The sequence below is a fragment of the Salmo trutta genome, chromosome 19, assembly GCF_901001165.1.
Source record: "Salmo trutta chromosome 19, fSalTru1.1, whole genome shotgun sequence".
Lineage (NCBI taxonomy): Eukaryota > Metazoa > Chordata > Actinopteri > Salmoniformes > Salmonidae > Salmo > Salmo trutta.
Genome location: NC_042975.1, coordinates 2,549,941 through 2,577,071, shown reverse-complemented (window position 1 = coordinate 2,577,071; position 27,131 = coordinate 2,549,941). Strand labels below are relative to the sequence as shown.

At 42.0% G+C, this 27,131-nt stretch overlaps 1 protein-coding gene across 1 annotated transcript; it reads right to left on the bottom strand.

The window, feature by feature from the left end:
- Positions 1 to 1,383: 1,383 nt before the first annotated feature.
- Positions 1,384 to 27,131, bottom strand: LOC115153817 (GTPase IMAP family member 8-like). Its single transcript, XM_029699417.1, has 3 exons — positions 26,765 to 27,131; positions 3,833 to 4,439; positions 1,384 to 3,677 (listed from the first exon to the last, which is right to left on the bottom strand). The coding sequence occupies exons 2-3, from the start codon at positions 4,407 to 4,409 to the stop codon at positions 2,836 to 2,838; spliced, it is 1,419 nt and encodes a 472-aa protein (XP_029555277.1). The 5' UTR covers positions 4,410 to 4,439; positions 26,765 to 27,131; the 3' UTR covers positions 1,384 to 2,835.

Sequence of the window (27,131 nt, the reverse complement as noted above, 5' to 3'; positions counted from 1 at the left end):
ATCAAATAGCCTATTACACACACACAAAACTTTTCAAATGTCAACTCAAAAGGCGGTTGCACAGAAAAACGTGGACAGTCAGCTTCATCGCAAATTCAGAAACTGCTGGACAGCAACATAATAAAGTAAAGCACTTATCATTGAGAATGAGATGAGAATGACAGCTAAGACTTGATCCATTAATGAAATAGGTATCCTAGGCTACAAAACCTAAAACCAATCCAAATGTTCAAATCAAAAGGCCTGATTGACATGACATCACAGCAACATCCCAAATCCCCGGTGAAGACACATTAACAAATCAAAAGATGGTTTAGTCCTGGCCTATCTTCCTGTCCCTGCCCCATTAGTCCTGGCCTATCTTCCTGTCCCATTAGTCCTGGCCTATCTTCCTGTCCCATTAGTCCTGGCCTATCTTCCTGTCCCATTAGTCCTGGCCTATCTTCCTGTCCCTGTCCCATAAGTCCTGGCCTATCTTCCTGTCCTATTAGTCCTGGCCTATCGTCCTGTCCCATTAGTCCTGGCCTATCTTCCTGTCCCTGTCCCATAAGTCCCTGCCTATCTTCCTGTCCCTGATGCATTAGTCCTGGACTAGACAGGTGTGTGCCTTTCCAAATCATGTCCAATCAATTGAATTTACCACAGGTGGACTCCGATCAAGTTGTAGAAACATCTCAAGGATGATCAATGGAAACAGGATGCACTTGAGCTGGGAGTCTCATAGCAAAGGGTCTGAATACTTAAGTAAATAAAGGTTTCTGTTTATTGTTAATACATTTGCTAAAATTTCTAAAAACCTGTTTTCGCTTTGTCGTTATTGGGGTATTGTGTGTAGATGGCGGAGTTTCTATTTCATTTAATCCATTTTAGAATAAGGCTGTAATTTAACAAAATGTGTAAAAAAGTCAAGGGGTCTGAATACTTTTTTTATCTTCATTTTTTCCCCCCAACTACCTCATACCCTAGTACACAGACTCTGTACTGGGACCTCTTGTATATTATTTTATTGTGTCATTTTACTGTGTTACTATTTATCTATTTTATTACTTTTTAAATGTTTTTTTGGTTAAGGGCTCGTAAGTAAGCATTTCACTGTAAAGTCTACACTTCTTGTATTCGGCGCATGTGACAAATACAATTTGATTTGGATCACATTACATAAGCAAAGTCTTTCTCGCTGTGTGTGTGTGTGTGTGTGTGTGTGTGTGTGTGTGTGTGTGTGTGTGTGTGTGTGTGTGTGTGTGTGTGTCTGTGTGTGTGTGTGTGTGTGTTAGAGAGATAAAGAGCATCAGGCGAGTGGTAGTGTAAACCCAGCCAGACTTTGGAATGCAACAATCAGGAATCTGAAGATCTCTTGCTAAGTTCAAACACAGAAGCGCTTGGTGAGAGAAAGAGATATTTTATTATTTCATAAACCTTTTGCTGCTTAACATGTAATATAATGTATTTAAAAGCATAAGAAACAGTGAGATACAGTAAATTACATTTAGAAAGATAAAAAGAATAAAAACATTTATAAAATAAGGCCTTCATACACAAACAAATTAGAAACTGAACAAAAACATTTCACAATATTCTCAAAAAGTTTAAATGTTTATTTTATATAACCTTTATTTAACTCGGCAAGTCAGTTCAGAACAAATTCTTATTTACAACGACGGCCTAGCCCGGCCAAACCAGGACGACGCTGGGCCAATTGTGATCATATACAACTCAAATATATCGACCACCTTTTTACTGAAGCATGTGTTTGTTTTCTACGATTGTGTTTTGCTTTTCGTGTTTCAATGTGAGTATTGAGGTGAGTATTGAGGTGAGTATCGAGGTGAGTATCGAGGTGAGTATCGTGGTGAGTATCGTGGTGAGTATCGTGGTGAGTATCGGGGTGAGTATCGTGGTGAGTATCGAGGTGAGTATCGAGGTGAGTATCGAGGTGGATACAGGGCTCCTCTGTAAGGGAGACCTTGGTCTCAGCATGACTCCCTGTCAAAATAAAGGTTAAATGAAAATAGGAGTTCAAAACATTATCTCAGGAAAAACAAAACAACAAAAGGCTTCCCAGACAAGTTCTGCATATTCTCAGAACTGTAAAGGAGAGAGCAGAGGTAATTTGAGCCTTTACTGGACAGTGAATACAAAAACAATTTCCCATCTGTACAGGACATTTGTTTTACAATAGTTACAATAACACTTTTACCTGACATTAAAATGGGCCGTTATTTATTTGGTGTGTGTATATTTATGAACGATGGCCAGCCTTAGGCTGGAGAAATGCTCACTAACAGGGATGCAAACTAATTTGTGCATTTTAGAGCAATTAGCTTTTTGTGTGTACGGACCATTTCTGGGATCTTTTATTTGAGCTCTTGAAACATGAGACCAACACTTTACATGTTGCGTTTATATATTTGTTCAGTATAATTCAAACGATAAAAGACAATCCAAACAACAATAAAAACAAAAATTTAAACTGCATTCTGTGAACTACAAAATGAGGCGAAAAACACCTTGGCACTCTGTTAAATGAGAGATTTTTTGAGGGATGTGTGACGTCATTCATCCTTACACATGTGTGATAGATTGTTCAGTTGCATCCTTCTCCCCATCTAATCCCTCCGATTACAACTGCCCTGATAGTCTAGTCCTGCAGCAAAATGCTTGCTTGAGAAATTTGCACAATTCTTATTGAACATTATTATAAGTAACTTAGTAAGTGTTCTATCCACTAATAACAAGTATCAACAACATGCGCACCTCAAAAATAATATTCAAAATATATTCTGAATTGTCTGTAAATGTTTGCAGATGATTAAAATGACCAGAAAATTAGATTGGTTATGAAAGATTGCTGTAATTGTGGGCAGGTTTGTGGGGAAATGTGCCGGCAAGGATGATGGCGTTGTCCAAAAAACGTGTAAAAGATTCCCAAATTTCTTTCCTGATGGAGACCAGCCAGTCGTATAAGAGTTCCCAGGCAGTACTCAGCCTGTCGCTGTAATTTGTATCGATATCTTTTAGTTCTCGCATGATAGCGCGCCCTATGCCGACAATCTCACCGACATAGGCTGTGCCACCATTGACTTGTACCATTTCATCTACCTTCGTTAACAACTCCCTAACCTGCCGTTCGTTGTTCCTGGATATGTTGTTGAAGATACAGTATCTGCCACCACACATTTCCACAAGGTTTTTAAGATCCTTGTTTGCCTGTATATTTTGTTCAATGTTTTGGCTGCTGAGTTTATCACCATGTGTGAAGAGAACCACTGCATATTTCAAAGCCTCCTTACCAAATGCCTTTTTGAGTAAGTAAATTATCTCATCATCATTATTTTCAAACCTGCCAAGCTCAACCACTAAAACAAAAGCATGCAGCCCCTCTTCAGCGAGCAGGCAACTCTTCATCATCTCATTAAACACATGCTGAGGAGTATGTTTCCCCTTGGAGAGGCCAGGTGTGTCTATCACCTTGACTTCCCTTCCTGCCACTACTGCTGATTTGGCCTCACTTTTTTCTGTTACTGAGTTAAAGCTACAGTCAGACCTGAACTGCTCTGATCCTCTCAGACCCAAAATGGTGTTCCCCGATGCACTCTTCCCAACTCCACTTCTGCCCAGCAACACAATTATTCTCTCAGGTGAGCTCTCCGTGTTGTTTTCTGAATTCATGTTGGAAGCTGATGAAGGAAAGCAAATTTGTAAAATAAAATTTAAAAAAATAAGTTACAACAAGACATTTCCCCAGATGTTATTTTCTTTTTCAAATGGAATACATACTTCAACCCGCTTGACAACAACAGTTTCTACAGCAACAACATATTCCAGTACTTACCAGTCTTTTGGAGTGCTTCTAGTTTGGTCAGAAGACTGTCAACCTGATCACGACTCTCAATCTTATTGTTGAACAGATGGCACCTGCCCTGAAATTTCATCACTGCTTCACGGAAGTCTTCAGCTCCTTCTTCTAGAATCATTTCATCCACTGTCAGCTCTTCTGCCATGTCACCATGCGTCAAAAGAATACAGCTTCTTTTCATTCCATCTCCACCAACTATGTCTTCAATTCTCTCCACAGCTTGTTTCTCTTCATTTGTGAACCTGTCCACTTTAATTATCACAAGGAAAACACAGGGGACAGGAGATTCCATGGCCCGCTTGCACTCTGCCTCAATCAGTCCATCAGAGCTGTTGGTGCTGAAAATACCCACAGTGTCCACCACAGAGATTTTACGATCATTAATTATGCACATTTCTTCTGCACATTCTTTTGTCACAGAGACTAAACTCCGTTTGGACAGAAAGTATTTTCTTCCCAGGATGGTGTTCCCTGATGCACTCTTCCCAACGCCGGTCTTGCCCAACAGGACAATCCTAAGGTCTGGTGACTCTGTCATTCTTGACTCAGCCATCACTTTCGTCTTACGATGTCCCGAGGATCACTATAGAAAACAACAACAAGCGTTAAGCACCTTCAGCAGGTGGAGGTGAGTCATTGATGAATGAACTGTGAAAAATATTGTTTGTTTGTTTGTTTGTTTGTTTGTCTGAAGAGAATAAAGTAGGATTTCCATATCGATCTATCAATGAAAATTGGGAGAAAAAACAAATTATTTCACACGGATAGTCTCCATCTGGGATTCAAACAACAAAGTGGCCACCCAGCCATGTTTTGTTGATGTTAAGAGCTGAGGGACAGGGCTGCAGAAATGTAACCCTCAAATTCATAGACAAGAGCAATGGATGCAATGATTGACCACCCATGTCACAGCGTCCACAGAAGGTGGCGCCCCTCCCTGGTCGGTGCTCGGCGGTCGTCGTCGCCGGCCTACTAGCTGCCACTGATCTACGTTTCTGTGTCTTTTGGTTTTGTCTGTCTAGGTCCGCACCTGTTCCTTGTTAGTCATTAGTGGGGGGGTATTTAGTTTGTCCTATTTGTCTGGGAATTCGTGCGGGATTGTTTCATGTTCTTTGTGATAGTCGGCATTTTGCGCTGCTTCAACCACGCTGCGTAATTTTTGGATTAGGCATCAGGGTGTTTTGAATTTTGGAGCTGTCCTCCTGCCTTATATTCTGTGCACCCTGCCTTGTGGCGACTTTATTTATCGGTGATTATTAAACATCTGTTCAAACGGACCTCAGTCTCCTGCACTTGACTCTACCCCTTTCCTGCTATCAAGGATAGCTGTGACAATCCATCATATCAAAATTACAGTTTTAACCATGTTTTGAGGCTATATAGGGTTTGTCTATATGTAGTTTGTTTACAAACATTGTAGTAAAACAAACTTATATTTTGGGTTCTGATGGGGTGCGACAGTTGAACTAAGCTCATGAGGCATTTATAAGTTAAACAGTATTATTCAAGAAACAATGGGTACATTAATATATACATATATGCTAAAGTTACTTTGAAAAAGTAGTTAACTAAATCCAAAACTTTTTTTGATAAATTATCATATGACACTTACATTTTAGTCATTTAGCAGACGCTCTTATCAAGATCGACTTACAGTAGTGAATGCATTTTTTTTTTGTACTGGTCCCCCGTGGGAATCAAACCCACAACCCTGGCGTTGCAAACACCATGCTCTACCAACGGAGCCACAATCTGAATTGTCAGACCACAAATTGCAAGAACACGGAGTCGATGTTAATGTTAAACAGAATACGTAAATTAGCCTATTAAAACACAAAACATATGTTTTAAGTGAGAATGAAGCAGGTCTGATGTCGAAAATGAAAAGCACGGTATTGCAGATTAAATTTTTGCTTAAAAAAAAAATGTATATTACCACTTCCAGAGAGTCGGCAAAAATTGTAAATATCAATAACGAATTCACCGTTTGTCACAGAAACATCAAACTATGTATTATATATATTTATTCTATAAATGTCTAGCATACTTTTTACAACTTTTGTTTTGAATAAAAATTCCTGTTTTGATTTGAGAGGGCATGTAGTCTGTCTAGAGGGCGTGTGGTCAAAGTTCTAACCAGTTTGTTGTACCCTATTAGAAGGGGCCTGGCATAAAAATTCTGCACCTTTAGTCATTAAATTAGATTACAGGAAAAAACTACAAGATGAAGGGTCAGGCCTGACTAACAAAGAAGACAGGTGGATGGATCAAGAGGACCAACATGGACGTAAGGAAATAAGAGTGAACCATAACATACATGCAGTTGAAGTCAGAAGTTTACATGCACCTTAGCCAAATATATTTAAACTCAGTTTTTCACAATTCCTGACATTTAATAATAGTAGAGAGTGATTAATTTCAGCTTTTATTTCTTTCATCACATTCCCAGTGTGTCAGAAGTTCATCTGCTACCAAACATCATCTGCTACCAAATACTCAATTAGTATTTGGTAGCATTGCCTTTCAATTGTTTAATTTGGGTCAAACATTTCGGGTAGCCTTCCACAAGCTTCCCACAATAAGTTGGGTGAATTTTGGCCCATTCCTCCTGACAGAGCTGGTGTAATGGAGTCAGGTTTGTAGGCCTCCTTGCTCGAATACGATTTTTTAGTTCTGCCCACAAATTTTCTTTGGGATTGAGGTCAGGGCTTTGTGATGGCCACTCAATACCTTGACTTTGTTGTCCTTAAGGAATTTTGCCACAACTTTGGAAGTATGCTTGGGGTCATTGTCCATTTGGAAGACCCATTTGCGACCAAGCTTTAACCTGTTATGGCTAGGTGTTCCGCTAGCGGAACGTCACGACAACAATACAGAACGTGAAATACAAAATGAATTATAACTATTTTAACTTTCATAAAATCACAAGTACAATACACCAAATTAAAGCTATACCTCTTGGTAATCTAGCCCCAGTGTCATATTTAAAAAATAATTTTCTGCGAAAGCAAACCATGCATTATCGCTCAGTAGACAAAACATTAAGTACAGTTACTAACGAGGTAAATTAGTCACAAAAGTCACAAATACCAATGAAATTCATGAATTACCTTTGAAAATCTTCTTCTTTGGCAATACAGAAGGTCATGACAAAACAATAAATGGTTGTTTTGTTCGATAAAATCTATTTTTATAACCTAACACGAAATATTTTGTAAACGGCTTCTGTCGTGAATTCGGTGTCCTTCAACTTTTGGACGTAACTTCTCGCTCTAAATGTGGGTTTATCGAGTCATGGTTGGTTTCATTGAAATACTCTGTTTCTTAGTAGCACAGCCAAACTTGATTGTTCTTTTCCCTTTGACCGAAAGGAACTGATTTGAACACACCAACCTCCGACCTCATTGCGCACCAATGATATGGCCAGTGCTTCATTGATTGACTGTATTTCGGCCCAATGACCACTGATCGTCTTGAAATCTAGCTTGGTAGATAGCCAATGAGCTGAGGTAAACGGCAATGTGGGATGATTCTAACCAGGAAGATGATCCTACGTCTAAAACTCACGCGTAAAGACAAGACAACCATTCGCCATTGAACTTTCAACTGGAGTAGCCACGTTTATTACGCGCAGGAGTTTCGTTTATTAGTATTGTTTTTACCTGAGTTATGGCAACCAAATCAGGGAAATCGAAGGCTAAATTGAATTATAGAGATGTTAGAGAGATTATAGAGGAAATAGATCGGGAAAGTGATAGTGAGTTATATACATTTGACTCTGATAGCGTTCACTCAGTGGATTCAAAAACTGAGGATATGTTCATCCATGGAGAAGACGCAGTATTAGACGGGTGGGTACCGTTATTTGAAATTAATAATATAAGATATTATTCATTTGAGTTGTATATATGACATTTTTTACATTGTATTTTATCTAAACATGTTTTGGAAATGCAATTGACCTTAACTTCCTGACTGATGTCTTGAGATGTTGCGTCAATATATTCACATAATTTTCCTTCTCATGATGCCATCTATTTTGTGAAGTGCACCAGCCCACCTGCAGCAAAGCACCCCCAAAACATGATGCTGCCACCCCTGTGCTTCACGGTTGGGATGGTATTCTTCAGCTTGCAAGCCTCTCTCTTTTTCCTCCAAACATAACAATGGTCATTATGGCCAAACAGTTCTATTTTTGTTTCATCAGACCAGAGGACATTTCTCCAAAAAGTACGATCTTTGTCCCCATGTGCAGTTGCAAACCGTAGTCAGTTTTTTTATGGCGATTTTGGAGAAGTGGCTTCTTCCTTGCTGAGCGGCCTTTCAGGTTACGTCGATATAGGACTCATTTTACTGTGGCTATAGATACTTTTGTAACGGATTCCTCCAGCATCTTCACAAGGTCCTTTGCTGTTCTTCTGGGATTGATTTGCATTTTTCACACCAAAGTCCTAGAGATGAACAAACACGTCTCCTTCCTGAGCGGTATGACGGCTGCGCGGTCCCATGGTGTTTATACTTGCGTACTATTGTTTGTACAGATGAACGTGGTACCTTCAGGCATTTGGAAATTGCTCCCAAGGATGAAGCAGACATGTGGAGGTCTACAATGTTTTTCTGAGGTCTTGGCTGATCTTTTGATTTTCCCATGATGTCAAGCAAAGAGGCACTGAGTTTGAAGATAGGCCTTGAAATATATCCACAGGTACACCTCCAATTGACTCAAATGATGTCAATTAGCTTGTCCGAAGCTTCTAAAGCCATGACATCATTTACTGGAATTTTCTTCTGACACACTAGAATTGTGATACAGTGAATTATAAGTAGAATAATCTGTCTGTAAACAATTGTTGGAAAATTACATTTGTCATGCACAAAGTAGATGTCCTAACCGACAGTCCAAAACTATAGTTTGTTAACAAGACATTTGTGGAGTGGTTGAAAAATGAGTTTTAATGACTCCAACCTAAGTGTATGTAAACTTCTGATTTCAACCTAGGAATTGAAAGACAGATAAGAAAGCACTTATAAGAAGTAGACGTGTTTGGTTTTTGGGTTGAACGTATACATTATGATTAACCTCTGAACTGTGTGTAAATCCCTCTGCAACCTACTGGCACTAACCATTAAAAACTAGGACTTCAACCAGGCTGTCACTATGCTATTTGCTCTTGTTTTTTTGTTTGTTTTTTGTGTGAAAAAACATCAACTGGGCCAATTCAGCAGGGAGGTGTGCAACTTCCACATTATACCCATTCTACCAGTGGAGAAACTACATAGGTATTACCTATCAATTCACATTGCAGAAAGAACTCAACTCGGCAAAAAAAGAAACGTCCCTTCTTCAGGACCCTGCCTTTTCAAAGATAATTCGTAAAAATCCAAATAACTTCACAGCTCTTCATTGTAAAGGGTTTAAACACTGTTTCCCATGCTTGTTCAATGAACCATAAACAATTAATGAATATGCACCTGTGAAACGGTCGTTAAGACACTAACAGCTTACAGACGGTAGGCAATTAAGGTCACAGTTATGAAAACCTAGGACACTAAAGAGGCCTTTCTACTGCAGTTGCAAAACGTGCTCTTCACTGACGAGTTGTTGTTTTGTCTCACCTGATGGTCGGATACACGTTTATCATCGAAGGAATGAGCGTTACACCGAGGCCTGTACTCTGGAGCGGTGTGTCACAGCATCATCGGACTGAGCTTGTTGTCATTGCAGGCAATCTCAATGCTGTGTGTCACAGGGAAGACATCCTCCTCTCTATTGTGGTACCCTTCCTGCAGGCTCATCCTGACATGACCCTCCAGCATGACAATGCCACCAGCCATACTGCTCGTTCTGTGTGTGATTTCCTGCAAGACAGGAATGTCAGTGTTCTGCCATGGCCAGCGAAGAGCCCGGATCTCAATCCCATTGAGCACATCTGGGACCTGTTGGATCGGAGGGTGAGGGCTAGGGCCATTCCCCCCAGAAATGTCTGTGAACTTGCAGGTGCCTTGGTGGAAGAGTGGGGTAACATCTCACAGCAAGAACTGGCAAATCTGGTGCAGTCCATGAGGAGGAGATGCACTGCAGTACTTAATGCAGCTGATGGCCACACCAGATACTGACTGTTACTTTTGATTTTGACCCCCCCCCCCCCCCCTTTGTTCAGGGACACTATTCAATTTCTGTTAGTCACATGTCTGTGGAACATGTTCAGTTTATGTCTCAGTTAGCAATGCTTGATGCACAGCGCTGTTGATGACTTCAAGCCTATCAACTCCCGAGATTAGGCTGGCAATACTAAAGTGCCTATAAGAACATCCAATAGTCAAAGGTATATGAAATACAAATGGTAGAGGGAGAAATAGTCGACGCGTTATAATTCCTATAATAACCACAACCTAAAACTTAACTGGGAATATTGAACCACCAGCTTTCATATGTTCTCATGTTCTGAGCAAGGAACTTAAACGTTAGCTTTCTAACATGGCACATCTTGGACTTTTACTTTCTTCTTCAACACTGTTTTTGCACTATTTAAACCAAATTGAACATGTTTCATTATTTATTTGAGACTAGACTTTATTTATGTATTAAGTATTCATTGTTCATTCAGTATTGTTGTAATTGTCATTATTACAAAAAATATATAAACAATTTGGACGATTAATTGGTATTGGCTTTTTTTTGGTCTTCCAAAAAATCAGTATTGAAAAATCATAATTGGTCGACCTCTACTTTAAACCCTTTTCAATGAAGATCTGTGAAGTTATTTGGATTTCTTACGAATGATCTTTGCAAAACAGGGTCCTGAAAAAGGGACATTTCTTCATTTGCTGAGTTTATATGATTTATATTGCCTGAATACTCAACGATGATTAACACCTCAGTTATGTGAGCTTCTGTCAGGGTTGTGGTCAAATGCATGTCCTTTAAAGTCAATTTAGCAATTGAACAACAATCCAATTCAATTTGAAAAAGTTCCTAATTGCAGAAGCATGTCACAGAATTTGGGTATTCCAGAACTGTAATTTACATGTAAATAAACATAACACAGTTTTATGTTTTGAAAACTGCAGATAGAATGCTCTGTGTGCCAGAGACATTTTTTTATTTCACCTTTATTTAACCAGGTAGACTAGTTGAGAACAAGTTCTCATTTACAACTGCGACCTGGCCAAGATAAAGCAAAGCAGTGTGACACAGAGTTACACATGGAATAAACAAGAAACAAGCCAATAACACAATAAACAAGTCAATGACACAGTAGAAAAAAAGAAAGTCTATATACAGTGTGTGCAAAAGGCATGAGGAGGTAGGCAATAAATAGGACATAGTAGCGAAGAATTACAATTTAGCAGATTAACACTGGAGTGATAAATGAGCAGATGATGTGCAAGTAGAGATACTGGTGTGCAAAAGAGCAGAAAAGTAAATAAAAACAGTATGGGGATGAGGTAGGTAGATTGGGTGGGTAATTTACAGATGGACTATGTACAGCGATCGGTTAGCTGCTCAGATAGCTGATGTTTAAAGTTAGTGAGGGAAATATAAATCTCCAGCTTCAGCGATTTTTGCAATTCGTTCCAGTCACTGGCAATAGAGAACTGGAAGGAAAGGCGGCCAAATGAGGTGTTGGCTTTGGGGATGACCAGTGAGATATACCTGCTGGAACGTGTGCTACGGGTGGGAGTTGTTATCGTGACCAGTGAGCTGAGGTAAGGCGGAGCTTTACCTAGCATAGACTTATAGATGACCTGGAGCCAGTGGGTCTGGCGACGAATATGTAGCGAGGGCCAGCCGACTAGAGCATACAGGTCGCAGTGGTGGGTGGTATAAGGTGATTTGGTAACAAAACGTATGGCACTGTGATAGACGGCATCCAGTTTGCTGAGTAGAGTATTGGAAGCTATTTTGTAGATGACGTCGCCAAAGTCGAGGATTGGTAGGATAGTCAGTTTTACTAGGGTAAGTTTGGCGGCGTGAGTGAAGGAGGCTTTGTTGTGAAATAGAAAGCCGATACTAGATTTGATTTTGGATTGGAGATGTTTGAAATGAGTCTGGAAGGAGAGTTTACAGTCTAGCCAGACACCTAGGTATTTGTAGTTGTCCACATATTCTAGGTTGGAACCGTCCAGGGTGGCGATGCTAGTCGGGTGAGTGCGGAAAGCGAACGGTTGAATAGCATTAATTTGGTTTTACTAGCGTTTAAGATCAGTTGGAGGCCAAGGAAGGAGTGTTGTATGGCATTGAAGCTCGTTTGGAGGTTAGTTAACACAGTGTCCAAAGAAGGGCCAGAAGTATACAGAATGGTGATGTCTGTGTAGAGGTGGATCAGGGAATCACCCGCAGTAAGAGCGACATCATTGATATATACAAAGAAAAGAGTCGGCCCGAGAATTGAACCCTGTGGTACCCCCATAGAGGACCGGACAACAGGCCCTCCGATTTGACACACTGAACTCTGACTGCAAAGTGAACCAGGCGAGTCGCTAGAGAAACCAAGGCTATTGAGTCTGCCGATAAGAATACGGTGATTGACAGTCGAAAGCCTTGGCCAGGTCGATGAAGACGGCTGCACAGTACTGTCTTTTATTGATGGCGGTTATGATATCATTTGGCGTGGCTGAGGTGCACCCATGACCAGCTCGGAAATTTGCACAGCAGAGAAGGTACGGTGGGATTCGAAATGGTCAGTGATCTGTTTATTAACTTGGCTTTCGAAGACTTTAGAACGGCAAGGCAGGATGGATATAGATCTAAAACAGTTAGGGTCTAGAGTGTCTCCCACTTTGAAGAGGGTGATGACCGCGGCAGCTTTTACATTTTTAGGGATTTCGGACGATACAAAAAAGAGGTTGAACAGGCTGGTAATAGGGGTTGCAACAATGGCGGCGGACAATTTTAGAAAGAGAGGGTCCAGATTGTCTAGCCCAGCTGATTCGTACGGGTCCAGGTTTTGCAGCTCTTTCAGAACATCAGCTATCTGGATTTGGGTGAAGGAGAAGCTGAGGATGCTCGGGCGCGTAGCTGCGGGGGGGGGGAGCTGTTGGCCGGGGTTGGGGTAGCCAGGAGGAAGGCATGGCCAGCCGTAGAGGAATGCTTATTGTAATTTTCGATTATCATGGATTTATTGGTGGTGACCGTGTTACCTAGCCTCAGTGCAGTGGGCAGCTGGGAGGAGGTGCTCTTGTTCTCCATGGACTTTACAGTATCCCAGAACTTTTTGGAGTTAGAGCTACAGGATGCAAATTTCTGCTTGAAAAAGCTAGCCTTTGCTTTCCTGACTGACTGCGTGTATTGGTTCCTGACTTCCCTGAATAGTTGCTTTTCGCGGGGACTATTCGATGCTATTGGAGTCCGCCACAGGATGTTTTTGTGCTGGTCAAGGGCAGTCAGGTCTGGAGTGAACCAAGGGCTATATCTGTTCTTAGTTCTGCATTTTTTTAAAGGGGCATGCTTATCTAAGATGGTGAGGAAATTACTTTTAAAGAACGCCCATTTATCCTTGACTGACGGGATGAGGGCAATATCCTTCCAGGATACCCGGGCCAGGTCGATTAGAAAGGCCTGCTCGCATAAGTGTTTTAGGGTGCGTTTGACAGTGATGAGGGGTGGTCATTTGACCGGGGCCCAGAGATACAGGCAATGAGGCAGTGATCGCTGAGATCCTGATTGAAAACAGCAGAGGTGTATTTGGAGGGCAAGTTGGTCAGGATAATGTCTGAGGGTGCCCATGTTTATGGATTTAGGGTTGTACCTGGTGGGTTCCTTGATGATTTGTGTGAGATTGAGGGCATCTATCTTAGATTGTAGGACTGCCGGGGTGTTAAGCATATCCCAGTTTAGGTCACCTAACAGAATATACTCTGAAGCTAGATGGGGGGCAATCAATTCACATATGGTGTCCAGGGCACAACTGGGAGCGGGGGGGGGGTCGATAACAGGCGGCAACAGAGAGAGACTTATTTCTGGAGAGATACATTTTTTTATTAGAAGTTCGAACTGTTTGACCTGGAAAGTATGACAGAACTTTGCAGGCTAACTCCTCCCCCTTTGGCAGTTCTATCTTGGTGGAATATGTTGTAGTTGGGTATGGAAATCTCAGAATTCAGACACGGCAAGGACATCAGGATTGGCGGAGTGTGCTAAAGCAGTGAGTAAAACAAACTTAGGGAGGAGGCTTCTGATGTTGACATGCATGAAACCAAGGCTTTTTTTGATCACAGAACAAAAACAACAAATGAGGGTGCCTGGGGACACACAGGGCCTGGGTTTACCTCCACGTCACCCGAGGAGCAGAGGAGGAATAGGATGAGGATATGGCTAAAGGCTATCAAAACTGGTCGTCTAGAGCGTTGGGGACAAAGAATAAAAGGAGCAGATTTCTGGGCATGGTAGAATAGATTCAGGGCACAATCTGCAGACAGGGGTATGGTGGGGTGCGGGTACAGTGGAGGTAAGCCCAGGCACTGAGTGATGATAAGAGAGGTTGCATCTCTGGACATGCTGGTGTCGTGTCTTTGGCTATGCCGGATTAAGTGATATGACATGCTAACTTATACAATTATTTCTCTGTAATTAATATTACCTGATTAAGCTAATCATGTAAATGTAATTAACTAGAAAGTCGGGGCACCACAGAAGAACGTTTATAGAGCTGTTATCCTCTGAATAAACTCTTAAAATACTTAGTAATATTTTACATCAATAGCAGTCAATCTTAACCCGTATGTTGTTTCAGTCTCATCATGAAAGTTGTAATTCTTGGTTATCTGCACGAACCCAGTCTTTACTAAAATCATCCATACATCAATTGTCTTAAAATCATTTATTTACTACACTAAGTAATTAACAGAAAACATACAAACAGTAATTATCGTCACACAGGATTGGTAGGGGAATGTGCCCTACTGGCTAACAAGCATGGCTGGTCTGTTAGACAATGGGTCATAAAACGGTAAGCTGAGAAGTTACACAGAGTTCATTAATATTAACAATTGAAGGCTCACTCATTCGGGAACAATTGTAATCTCAATATATATTTACGCTCATGTGTCGTCGGGATTCGTGTTGGAGAGTTTTGTTCTGATGGAGAGTTTGTCAGCGTTCTCTCTCTCTCTCTCGGTTAGAATGGATCTGTCAGAGCGACATTCATGAATGTCGTCATAGAATGGATGTGGTTGGTCTTCGCGTTCGATGATATAATTTACTTAGCTGCAGACTAATAATTAATATCAAAGACTTGTTCTTATTCTGTCGGTCTCGATAGTAAAAGTTAACCACGTGGTATAGTTCACTTTCAGTAGAGTACTTGGCTGGTCAAACCTTTGGGCCAAACTCACGATGGAGTGTAGGCCTGGTCTGTAGAAATGTAAATCAGGGGGTCTTTTATAGTACCCAGAGAACAGGCTTGTCAAATGACGCCTGGTCCTGTATGTGTCCCTGGGGGCGTGCCTATGACTGAGCTAGACTTGGTTACAGAAATATAATTCTATCACATTAACATCAGTACATAGCATCTCAATGTATTACAAATAGCTTTATCCTTAATAATACATTGTATACACCCATGTGGATTCAGTCTCATCGCTGAGGCTATCATGTAGACCGTTTTAGGGTAATATGGCTATATTGTCTCTTCTGAGTATCACAAAATTGTACCAAGCGGATCAGTTCGTAGCTGGAGTCTTCATCAATCTTCCATATCTTCTCCAGAACACACATGTCGCTAGGTTCTCCAATTCTATGAGTTGGAAGAATTTCCTTTGTCTCTCTATGAAACATGTTGTAGTAGATTCTCCTCTTGGAATTTTTACAACCCTGGGTTGGGGGGGAAGGTAGGTTGGGTGATGGTACAAAGGGGAGGGGGTCAACTGTCCTTCCTGTACCCAAAGAGGCCAACGTCATGACATACCCCCCCTGGTGGTTTGGATCTTGTTTATCCTGCAAGTTACAAATCAACATAAAATCATGACCACGTGATGTCCCATTGGTAGATCATCGTTGCAGTCCTCTCTGGTGGTTGAACTTGGTAGGCTCTCTGAAAGCGGAGCCGTCCACCACAAGGATGGGCAGTTGAGGTCCGGTTGGTGATCGCCGATGCGGTCTCCTCTAGTGGCGTACCTTGGTAGGTTCCCTGGAAGCTGTAAAGTACCCCAGGGAGGGCCAGGGGATGTCCTGGTTGTTGATCGCCGTTGCGGTCCCCCCCTCTGGTGGTTTACCTTGGTAGTCTCTCTGACAGCGGGCATGCCGCCACAAGGATAGGTTGTGGGTGTCCGGATTTGGGGTCGCCGTTCCGGACCCGTCGTCCAGACTGGAAGATCTGGGCAGTAACTTAGGCAGATGTTAACAACGCACACACACTCATGAAATATATATGATTACATTCATTCCCCAATGAGCGGCGTTGTGGCACTAAGTGATGGTTGTATGGGGACTTTGTTTATGGCTCTATCACTTCCTATGCGTCAAAGGAACTGAACCGAAAAGGAATGAAAGCATAAACAAAACAAAAAATATACAAAATATAGTTCTCACACAAAAAAAAGAAAAATCATCTAATTGGACTGTATTCTATATACGTCCAATGTTCTGGCAAAATGATTATCATGGCATTGTCTCTAATGCCATATCTAGGGTTTTCCTACTTGGTGTGTTGCTTAGGCGCTATCCTAAGTTGATAACTATATGATAAGTCTACAGCTGTAATGCACTAGTTTTGGGCAGTCTACAGGTATGACCTACGGACTTCTGGGAAGAAAACTGGTGAGTGCTGTAGAGTCAAAGGCCTAGAAGTAAATGTTCAACTTTACTAAGGCTGGTATATTGCTTGGGCCCTTAAGTGGTCCTAGCATAAATCCTAATTGGATGTTCCGTTGTGCATGTGCGCTTCTGCTTACACAAGCGCGCATGTCAAGGGAAGAAAACCAAGTATCCGGGCAGATTACAACTTGTTCAGAATGAGTCTGACGTAGTCAGGTAATTTTCAGGTCAATGCCTGGAGGTCAGTCAGAATTGGTGTCAAGGGAGTCTGTAGTAGTTTTTCTACAAGTCACTGTTTCTTCCACTTTTGTAGTGGCGATAGGTATGAAGTCTATTTCATAGCTATGTTATCCACGGAGGAGCTAACCTCACGACGGAAGTACTCTTTAAGTATTGGACCAGTCATACGTGGTGTGATCATGGTTCATGACTTCTAATAATTTTCCTCCTGAATGGAGGGTCCTATTTATTAGTGGCATGTGTGTTAACCATTGGAAGAGTGCACTGGAGATTCCCCTCCACGTGTTGCACTCTGAGTGACTCCTATGTCGCTGTTGTCGATGGTAATTTGATTGGTTAAATCTCTAACCTTCTTACTGATTGTAGCTGGACTGACTGTTGCTAGTATTGGTACTGGTACTCAAGGGGACCAGTTATCCTACCGATTTATTCTGAAATATTATCTACCGGAACACATGATTGGAGCATTTTACTAGTTGTATGGATTGGAGCATTTTACTAGTTGTATGGTAGTTGAACCTACACATGGCAAAGAATGATTACTGATGCCATTTGTTTTGGAGGTGGACAAGTCCACTGGACTTCCTTTACGACCAGTGTGGTACACCTCAGTACTATCTTAGATGTGTTCTAAGATAATCCCCGTCTAGGGGCCTGTCTGCTCCTCACTGTTCTCATAGGAGAGTTTACAACTAGATTTGATTTATGCTCTGGCGGCCTCGTACGGTGTTGTCCGTAGTCTTGACCCCCCCACCGGCCTCGATGAGGCTCATCATGGGTCTGGGCTACTATTCCCCCCCTTTGTGCCTCGGGACCCCCCCACCAGCGGGTGGTGTTGGTGTCCGATGCGGAAACACGAAGATCGGACCCTACGTACGAGTTTTCAGCGGCCGCGTTGTTATGAGAATGGCTGTAACCTTTCAACCAAATCTCCTGGTGTTTGTGCTTCAAAACGCTCAGTGGCTGTCGAGGCATGTCAGTCCCCACCGCGTCCGCGTGTGGCAACCTCTTCATTACCTGCGAACTGAGACGAGGATATCGGTCTGTGATATTGCAAAGTGTTTCACCAGTGGGAGTCATCGGGTCAGTTGCTGGACTGACGCCATTAGTGTCATTGTAAGGGGTGACAGTCCCGAACAAAGCGGAAGGTGTATCATCGGAAGCAGAGTATACTCTGTGCATCAATGTTTTACTTGCTGAGACGGCCGCAGTGCTTGCGGAAGTGTCCAAAGGGCAAGAGAAGTTCATATCAACTATCGTATTGCACGACTGCAAGGAGGAGGGAAGTTGCTTATTCACAGAGGCAGCTGGCTCGAAATCATGAAAAGAATGGTCAATCAGGTTGGCTGATGGAATGTGTCGAGATATCGTAATATCTCCTTGGATCGGATTCTGCACCAAGAGGTTTCTAAACGTCTTTTTCCCAAGGGGTGCTTTCGACAGATACCCCTCGTGAAGGACTGCGTTGCAGCTAGCGTTAGGGGAAGACAGTGTGGTCAGTGGAGAAGGCACGGTGGCCTGTGACCATACCTGGTTGGTTTTCCAATCCATCAATGGGAGTAACCGATCCATCAAGTCTGCTCCAAGTAGGAGGGTTACAGTTTCGAGGCTGGTAACATACACAGGGTGAACGAGCGATACGTCCTGGAAGTGTAGTTTCAGCATGACTCTCAATGTGAGAGGCGAGGTAGTCTGAGTGACCCCTCGAAGTTTAGTGTCGCATCGTTCCACTTTTAACCAACGTTTAGTTGGCTTCAAAGCCCTTTTGAGATCATCAAACAATGTTTGAGAGATGAGTGATATTGTCGCACCCGAATCAATTAGCGCATGACAAGCTAAGCAGTCCTCCAGGACTGTTTCCAGGTATGGCCGTTTAGATTCGTGGTTAGTGGACATATTCCCCACAAAGTGGAGTGGTCGTTCGCAACGACGTGATGTGCCATGTCTGTTCAAGATGGAAGCAGATTGACCTTTCCGATTTTGAGTGGCCTTGGCTTTAACGAAGCGTTTGACCTTTATCTTCACAACTTTAGTATCAGAGTCTATAGACAAAGCCCGGGGGCTTGTTTCTTGATCAAGCGGGCCCTGGATAGGGTCTTGAATGAGAGCGGGAGAAATTTGAACTTTAACGTCCTTGCTATGGGTGTTAATTCCTGTGGACCTGGTGTCCGGTAATTCCCCGTCTAGTCCTTGTGACTTATCTTTTACCCTTTTCTCAAATTGTTCTCGCTTAAGTTCTTCCCGTAGTGGGACTTCTGGAGAACATTGGTCTACGTTTTGATCGTCCTTCAACCCTTTGTTACCCTTGTGCTCTGACACTTTTTGTGGGTTGGGTGCAGGAACGTAGCGAACGGGTCGATTGTAGCGGTAGTCATGTTGATGGCTACGTACTTTACAGTTATTTCGACCGCGGAGGTTATTGGAATCATGGTTTCGTGGTAGAAACTGTTGTTGTGCGTCATCACTCGACGCTCCAATACCTGATAATGCACCCTCTAACTGGAGTGAGTGCTCCTGGTTAAACTTCAAAACTGAGTGGTCAGGGCTCTTAGCGTTGTGAACTTTTGATGCCTCAAAAGCTGTGCTTGCAAGCTCTCTGAGTTGTAAGATAGGCAAGCCAACGTGGGCGGCAGGGCCCAAGTAGGTAATGAAGGTGGGATACATGTTCGACAGAAACATTTGTTTGAATGGTAAAAGCTCTTCCATTCCTGTTTCTGTGAGTAGGCCAAAGTAAGCTGAACGAAGCCTATGATAGTAAGCTTGTGGGTGTTCGTTCCGAGCTTGTTTGACGGTGTTAGCCAGTGAGCTATCGTGTTTGCGAGTCGCAGAACCACTGAATTCTAATTTCAAAGCTGTGGCAAGTTTAGTGTAGTCATTTAGCACGTGTTGCTGTTGTAGACGAATGAACCTTGTCACGTGTCTATTTGACGTTCGCTTCAACAGGTAAACCCTGTCAGAACCTGTAGCGTTCGGGTAGCCATCCAACGCATCCTCTATGTCAGCTAGGAACGTCTCAGTATCGTTTGGCTGACCTGGAATGGGGTCAAAGGTGGGGAAATTCTTGACGAGTTTGTCAAGGTATTCCGCGCCAAGCGGGCGGAGAGGGTTGGCTTCATCCTGTGGAGAGATTGGGGCCGAAAGGCCAAGAGAGGAAGCCAAGCCTTGTTGTTGTTGGCCAAGAGGCGCCATATAACTCAGTGCCGAAGGGCAAAGAGGAGAAGACTGAGGGACACATGAGGGAGGCAATGTCTGAAACCTATTGTCTTCACTCCTGTGAGTACAGGGCTCCGGTTGCTTGGATGGGAAGTCGCGCTGTAGAGCGGTACCATTCTGGATTTCCTCCAGATGGTACCTAAGGGTGGAATTCTGCTGCATTGCAGAGTCCACTTGAGCGCTTAGAGTACTGATTTTGGACACGTGAGTGTCACACCTGCTCCTTTCGGTCTCAAACTTATCTGTCATGGTTTGCAGATAGAGGTCTTGAGTACGGAGCGAGAGATTCAGTGATGAGATTTCCTCTGCTTGCTTAGAAATCAATATTTCCAACCTCATCACCTGAGTTCTCTCATCATTCATTTGGTCAGCGACTTCAATAAGTTCTGCTGATTTATCATCCAACTTTGTCATTGTGTTCATTAACTGATCGTCTTTGGTCTGCAGCGCTTTGAGGAGCACCGTGTTATTTTGAGTAACATTCAACAAAACAGCATGCATGTTGTCAAGTTGAGCGCTCCTGTTTGTAGATAACTCTTCAGATTTATCTAGTTTGGCGTGGACATCATCGTATTTAGTTTTGGCTAAATCGAGTTGTTCCTGTAGCCTATGATTTTGTTCCTGTAGAAAACGATTTTGTTGAAGAGCTTGTGCTTGTTCATCGTCATACGTTTTTGCAATTACATTTAATTGTTCAGTTTTCGAACGCAGTTCCATAGCTAGCAGAATTTTTCCCTTGTCTGCCTTGGTCATTGGTTTCCCGGTTCTCTCCACCTGTCCCTTTATGTCTACCATTACCTGCTCGTGCTTCAGCTGTGCACTGCGGTATTGGACAGATGGCAATCTCGGATGGCAAGACATCAGAGCTAGACTGGAGAGAACCTTTACGAGGCCTGCACCCGATGGTTGATTTTGGAAAACATTGTTGTCTGCTTTTCCACTAATGGCATAATTAGGGTTGTTATCGCTGCTGAGGTCAGAGATCAATCCATTTACGGGTGGAGGTTCACTAATTAGCGGGCGAGTGGGGACCACCCCCTCTGATAGCTTGCACATTATTAGAACATTTGAAAGGAAAAATGTTTTTCCTAATTTTCCAAAATTTGGTTTTGGAACGTGGGGAGCTGCAAAGACGATTTTAATCTATTTATAGACGTTAATGAACCATCAGTACTGTACAGTACTGTGGAAGTTGGGCGTGAATGAATTTGCAAAAGCAAATTGAATTAATCAATGCCAATGATTAGTCCTACCTGGGTAGGCTGTCTGGGTATTAAACTTGAATTACCTGAGAGTTTGCTTCATCCAGGTTAATATGCAAAGTTTAAGTTGTCTCATTTAATTGGAAGAACCTAGAAAGGTATGTTCGACAATTTAACTTATTAAATTGAATGAGACGATTGGTTCCTACAATCTCCATTGATTGGATATCATAAGTGTAAACCGAAGGTCAAATGTTGGGACCCTTCACCACTAGGGTACGCTCCTACCTGGGCTGAGCGTCAGTAAAGGGGTTTTACTGACTGTGCCTTGCTAAAGCAGATTTTACTGATTAATCTATTTAGGATATATCAAACCTGTATAGGCTATCTGGGAATTAACTTTGAATTACCTGAGAGGTTGCTTCATCAAGGTTAATATGCAAAGTTTAAGTTGTCTCATTTAGTTGGAAGAACCTAGAAAGGTATGTTCGACAATTTAACTAAATAAATTGAATGAGGCAATGATACCCAAGCAATTCAGATTGCGGAGTTATCCTAACAGTAATGTAGTTTAAATGTTTAGGGTACATTCACCACTATACTTTCCCTTAAGGCCGAAGCCACATGGGATTCACTCCCGTCAGTAATGGGTTTTACTGAAGGTGCCTTGCTAAAGCAGATTTTACTGATTAATCTATTTATGATATATCAAACCTGTATAGGCTATCTGGGAATTAACTTTGAATTACCTGAGAGGTTGCTTCATCAAGGTTAATATGCAAAGTTTAAGTTGTCTCATTCAGTTGGAAGAACCTAGAAAGGTGTGTTCGACAATTTAACTAAATAAATTGAATGAGGCAATGATACCCAAGCAATTCAGATTGCGGAGTTATCATAACAGTAATGTGGTTTAAATGTTTAGAGTACATTCACCACTATACTTTCCCTTAAGGCCGAAGCCACATGGGATTCACTCCCGTCAGTAATGGGTTTTACTGAAGGTGCCTTGCTAAAGCAGATTTTACTGATTAATCTATTTATGATATATCAAACCTGTATAGGCTATCTGGGAATTAACTTTCAATTAACCTGAGAGCCTTGCTTCATCTAAGTTAAGTTTGGAAAAAGTTAATCATGTCTCATTATGGACGCCCAATCAATTTTGGATATTTTTTAAAAAGATCCACTTGAAAAGGTAAATCTGGCAATTTCACTTGTTAGTTAAATTGAATGAGACGTCATATCCCGTGCTCCACGTTTGAATTTCCCCTAGAGATGTGCTGGCAATTCTTCACCACCAGGGTGCAGAATGATGAAATTTAAACGGAAGTACAAAGGTCGGACTTCCGTCGCGCTACGGAGGAATTTTAAACGTGGTACGGAGAGAGGAAATGTTCCCTCTCTGTTAGCTTGCCCGTAATGCTAAGCTATTGCTACTTGGTTCAGAAGTATCCTTCCAAGCACCAAAATAGGATCCTTTCACTTATGGAAAGGGTGGGTTTTCTAGTGACGTCTCACCTTAACCCCATTCAGCATATTGTGCTAGCGTTTATGCTGACCGGAGCGACACGGTACTTAAATACAGATACGCATACGGTCTGCCCACTGTCTTAGTGCGGTAGGCAAATTATTCGGCTCGGTTACCGGACAGTTAACTTCTAAATTCTAACCTTACTCTAGAAGTTAATAATTACCGACAGAAATAGTACCGTTTGGCCTAACGGACTAAAACTGGAATTTATTCCTCACTGCTATCGATATAAGACCGGGGCTATTTTAAATAGCTTCTCTCAATGGAAAATGCACAATCACTTTGTTTAGATAGCAGGCTGTTTGTACAATTCTGTTTGCACAATTGATATATAGAATTTCACAGCAAAGTCCAATTCTATCTTAGATTCCTCACAGGGGGCACCATATATGTCGTGTCTTTGGCTATGCCGGATTAAGTGATATGACATGCTAACTTATACAATTATTTCTCTGTAATTGATATTACCTGATTAAGCTAATCATGTAAATGTAATTAACTAGAAAGTCGGGGCACCACAGAAGAACGTTTATAGAGCTGTTATCCTCTGAATAAACTCTTAAAATACTTAGTAATATTTTACATCAATAGCAGTCAATCTTAACCCGCATGTTGTTTCAGTCTCATCATGAAAGTTGTAATTCTTGGTTATCTGCACGAACCCAGTCTTTACTAAAATCATCCATACATCAATTGTCTTAAAATCATTTATTTACTACACTCAGTAATTAACAGAAAACATACAAACAGTAATTATCGTCACACAGGATTGGTAGGGGAATCTGCCCTACTGGCTAACAAGCATGGCTGGTCTGTTAGACAATGGGTCATAAAACGGTAAGCTGAGAAGTTACACAGAGTTCATTAATATTAACAATTGAAGGCTCACTCATTCGGGAACAATTGTAATCTCAATATATATTTACGCTCATGTGTCGTCGGGATTCGTGTTGGAGAGTTTTGTTCTGATGGAGAGTTTGTCAGCGTTCTCTCTCTCTCTCTCGGTTAGAATGGATCTGTCAGAGCGACATTCATGAATGTCGTCATAGAATGGATGTGGTTGGTCTTCGCGTTCGATGATATAATTTACTTAGCTGCAGACTAATAATTAATATCAAAGACTTGTTCTTATTCTGTCGGTCTCGATAGTAAAAGTTAACCACGTGGTATAGTTCACTTTCAGTAGAGTACTTGGCTGGTCAAACCTCTGGGCCAAACTCACGATGGAGTGTAGGCCTGGTCTGTAGAAATGTAAATCAGGGGGTCTTTTATAGTACCCAGAGAACAGGCTTGTCAAATGACGCCTGGTCCTGTATGTGTCCCTGGGGGCGTGCCTATGACTGAGCTAGACTTGGTTACAGAAATATAATTCTATCACATTAACATCAGTACATAGCATCTCAATGTATTACAAATAGCTTTATCCTTAATAATACATTGTATACACCCATGTGGATTCAGTCTCATCGCTGAGGCTATCATGTAGACCGTTTTAGGGTAATATGGCTATATTGTCTCTTCTGAGTATCACAAAATTGTACCAAGCGGATCAGTTCGTAGCTGGAGTCTTCATCAATCTTCCATATCTTCTCCAGAACACACATGTCGCTAGGTTCTCCAATTCTATGAGTTGGAAGAATTTCCTTTGTCTCTCTATGAAACATGTTGTAGTAGATTCTCCTCTTGGAATTTTTACAACCCTGGGTTGGGGGGGAAGGTAGGTTGGGTGATGGTACAAAGGGGAGGGGGTCAACTGTCCTTCCTGTACCCAAAGAGGCCAACGTCATGACACTGGTTATACTGGGTGAGGTCACCGCATGTGTGGGAGGTGGGACAAAAGAGGTATCTAAGGCATGTACAGTGGGACTATACAACAGTATACAAGGCATATTGACATTTGAGAGAGACATAAAGCAATCACAGGTGTTGATTGGAAGAGCTAGCTAAGACAACAACGGGTAAGACAACAACAGCTAATCAGCTAAGACAACAACAACAGGTAAAATGGCAATGAATGGGCAGAGAGGGTCGGTTAACTACACACAGGGCCTGAGGTCGCGGCTGGGGCCAACAGATAAACAAAAATAAACAAAATGGAGTACCGTGATTAATGAACAGTCCAGCAGGCATCAGCTATGTAGCCAAGTGGTCATAGGGTCCAGGGGGCAGCAATAGATGGAACAGGGAAGCCGCGGAGTACTCGCTACTATGCTAGCACGCGGGCGACACGGCGTTTAAAGTTAGCAGCCCGGGGCTCATAGAAGCGTCAGCTCCGACGTCCGACAGAGGCCGGTTGAAGGCACTAGTCGTGGTGGTGCGGCGGGGCGCCGTGTCGACAAAGGATCCAAGCCAGATGGCGAAAGAGGTATTGTAGTTGTAGTAATTTAGTTTGCTAGCCGGGAGATTCGCCTGGCTCACGGCTAACTGGTGCTAGCGTCGGGGCAGGGGCTTTAGCCACTATAGCCACTCAGTAGCAGCAGTGATCCGGTGCCAAGGTCCAGAGCTTGCGGCAAGGATCCGGTGGAGTAGTGGATTCTAGCCGTGTTTGGGTGGAGCCCGGGGGAACAACTAAGTAGGCCGGGAGGCCGGGAGGTGGGCCTGGCTCAGGGTTAGCTTCGATTCTGGGTCACTCGGTGGCAGCTAGCTAGCTGTGAAGATCAGGAGTAATGGTCCAGGGTTTACGGCAGGAATCCGGCGTTGTAGTGGAGAGACAGTCCAATACTGGTAGGCTGGCAGGTATTATCCAGGCTAAAAAAGGGCTGGTATCTGTGCAGAAGGTAAAGGCCGCTAGCAGCGGCTAACAATGACTAAATAGCTAGTAGCTAATTAGCTGGCTAGCTGCTGATGGCTAGCTGCTGATGGCTAGGTGGTTCTGGCTATAAGGTCAAAAAAAATAAAATAAATAGCGGTTTCATATCACATTGGGTGAGGCAGGTTGAAAATAAAATTGAAATATATACAAAAAAAGGACGAAAAATACAAAAGTAGACGAGAGGACGAACAAAACACGTCTGCACTGCTACGCCATCTTGTAAAATTCAGCTTGTCTGGGGATGACAAAGAAGGACTTCAACAAAGTCAAAATAGAAAATGATTGGAAGGGGCCTCTTTGTTGTTAAATTAGAGACGTATATATAAATGACTGTTGTGCCTTGTAACTACTTTAAAATGGTGAACTGTTGCACTAAAAATTAAGACATTGATTTGGCATACAATTTAAGATTGTAAACATTGTACAACTTTATGTAAACATCGTCTAATTTCATATGGAACAAATTGCACTTGAAATTATTTCTTTAAAGTTATTACAAATAAATGCATATTTTCACTTTTTTTCTGAGACAACCACTGAATTAGTTATTAATTTCTTCATCTTTAAATGCAATATTTGAAATTATGTATTTCTATCAAATCAAAACTGGAATTTTTCCTCAAAACAAAGGTTGTAAAAGTACACATTTATAGAATAAATCATACATAGTTTGATGTTTCTGTAACAAAGGGTGAATTAGTTATTGATTTATACAGTTTTAAATGGCTTTTGGCGAATGTCTGTTGAACATCTGTTGAATGTGTGAATATAAAACCAACTTTACCTTTGGTCATGAAGGTTAGGTGAAAAGAGAATTGTAGGCTATTTCCTCAGGAGCAACCCAACGATCTCAGCAATTTAATTTTCCTTCAAATTGCAAATGTCTTTTTGTATTATCTTTCTCTTCCTTTCTGACTTCCCCAAGAGACAAAACCCACTAAAGCGTCAAGCGCTTACTAACATCTCCGAGTGAACTACAATGTAAATATGATCCACATTGAATGCCCAATGAGACATATTGTGAACTACAGTCACAACTTGATAAACTCTCTCTCGAATTATACTGCATGTGATTATGAAAAAGAGTCACTCACTAATGATAGGCCAAGAAGCTAATGATTAAATTATCTTTGAATAACATCTTTACACTTACCTTTCATCTGACGTATGTGTTTTAGACAGAAAGATTTAACAATCTACAGTAAGGTCTGGTTTTTCGGTTATCCATATAACCTACTTTCGGTTGTGACTGTTATAGAACAACTGCGCAAGAGACTTCCTCCTTCTTTTTCTTTTACTTCTTCTTCTTCTTCTGTGAATTTTATATGACGGTTGGCAACCAACTATAGGGTACATTACCGCCACCAACTGGACTGGAGTGTGGACCAGAGACAGGGAAAGACTCTGAGACACACATGAATTTAAGGTCATCAGTGCTGCACAAGAGTCAGAGCAGATGATTACCCTGTCTGGCCTCACTTCCTCCACCCACTCTGCAGCCAATAGTAAGGCCATCAACT

Excerpts from the sequence above, each read along its gene's own strand:
- LOC115153817 (XM_029699417.1), bottom strand. The coding sequence starts at position 4,409 with ATGGCTGAGTCAAGAATGACAGAGTCACCAGACCTTAGGATTGTCCTG. Across the intron at positions 3,678-3,832 it reads AGAAGCACTCCAAAAGACTG|CTTCCAACATGAATTCAGAA; the intron begins GTAAGTACTGGA and ends TTCCTTCATCAG.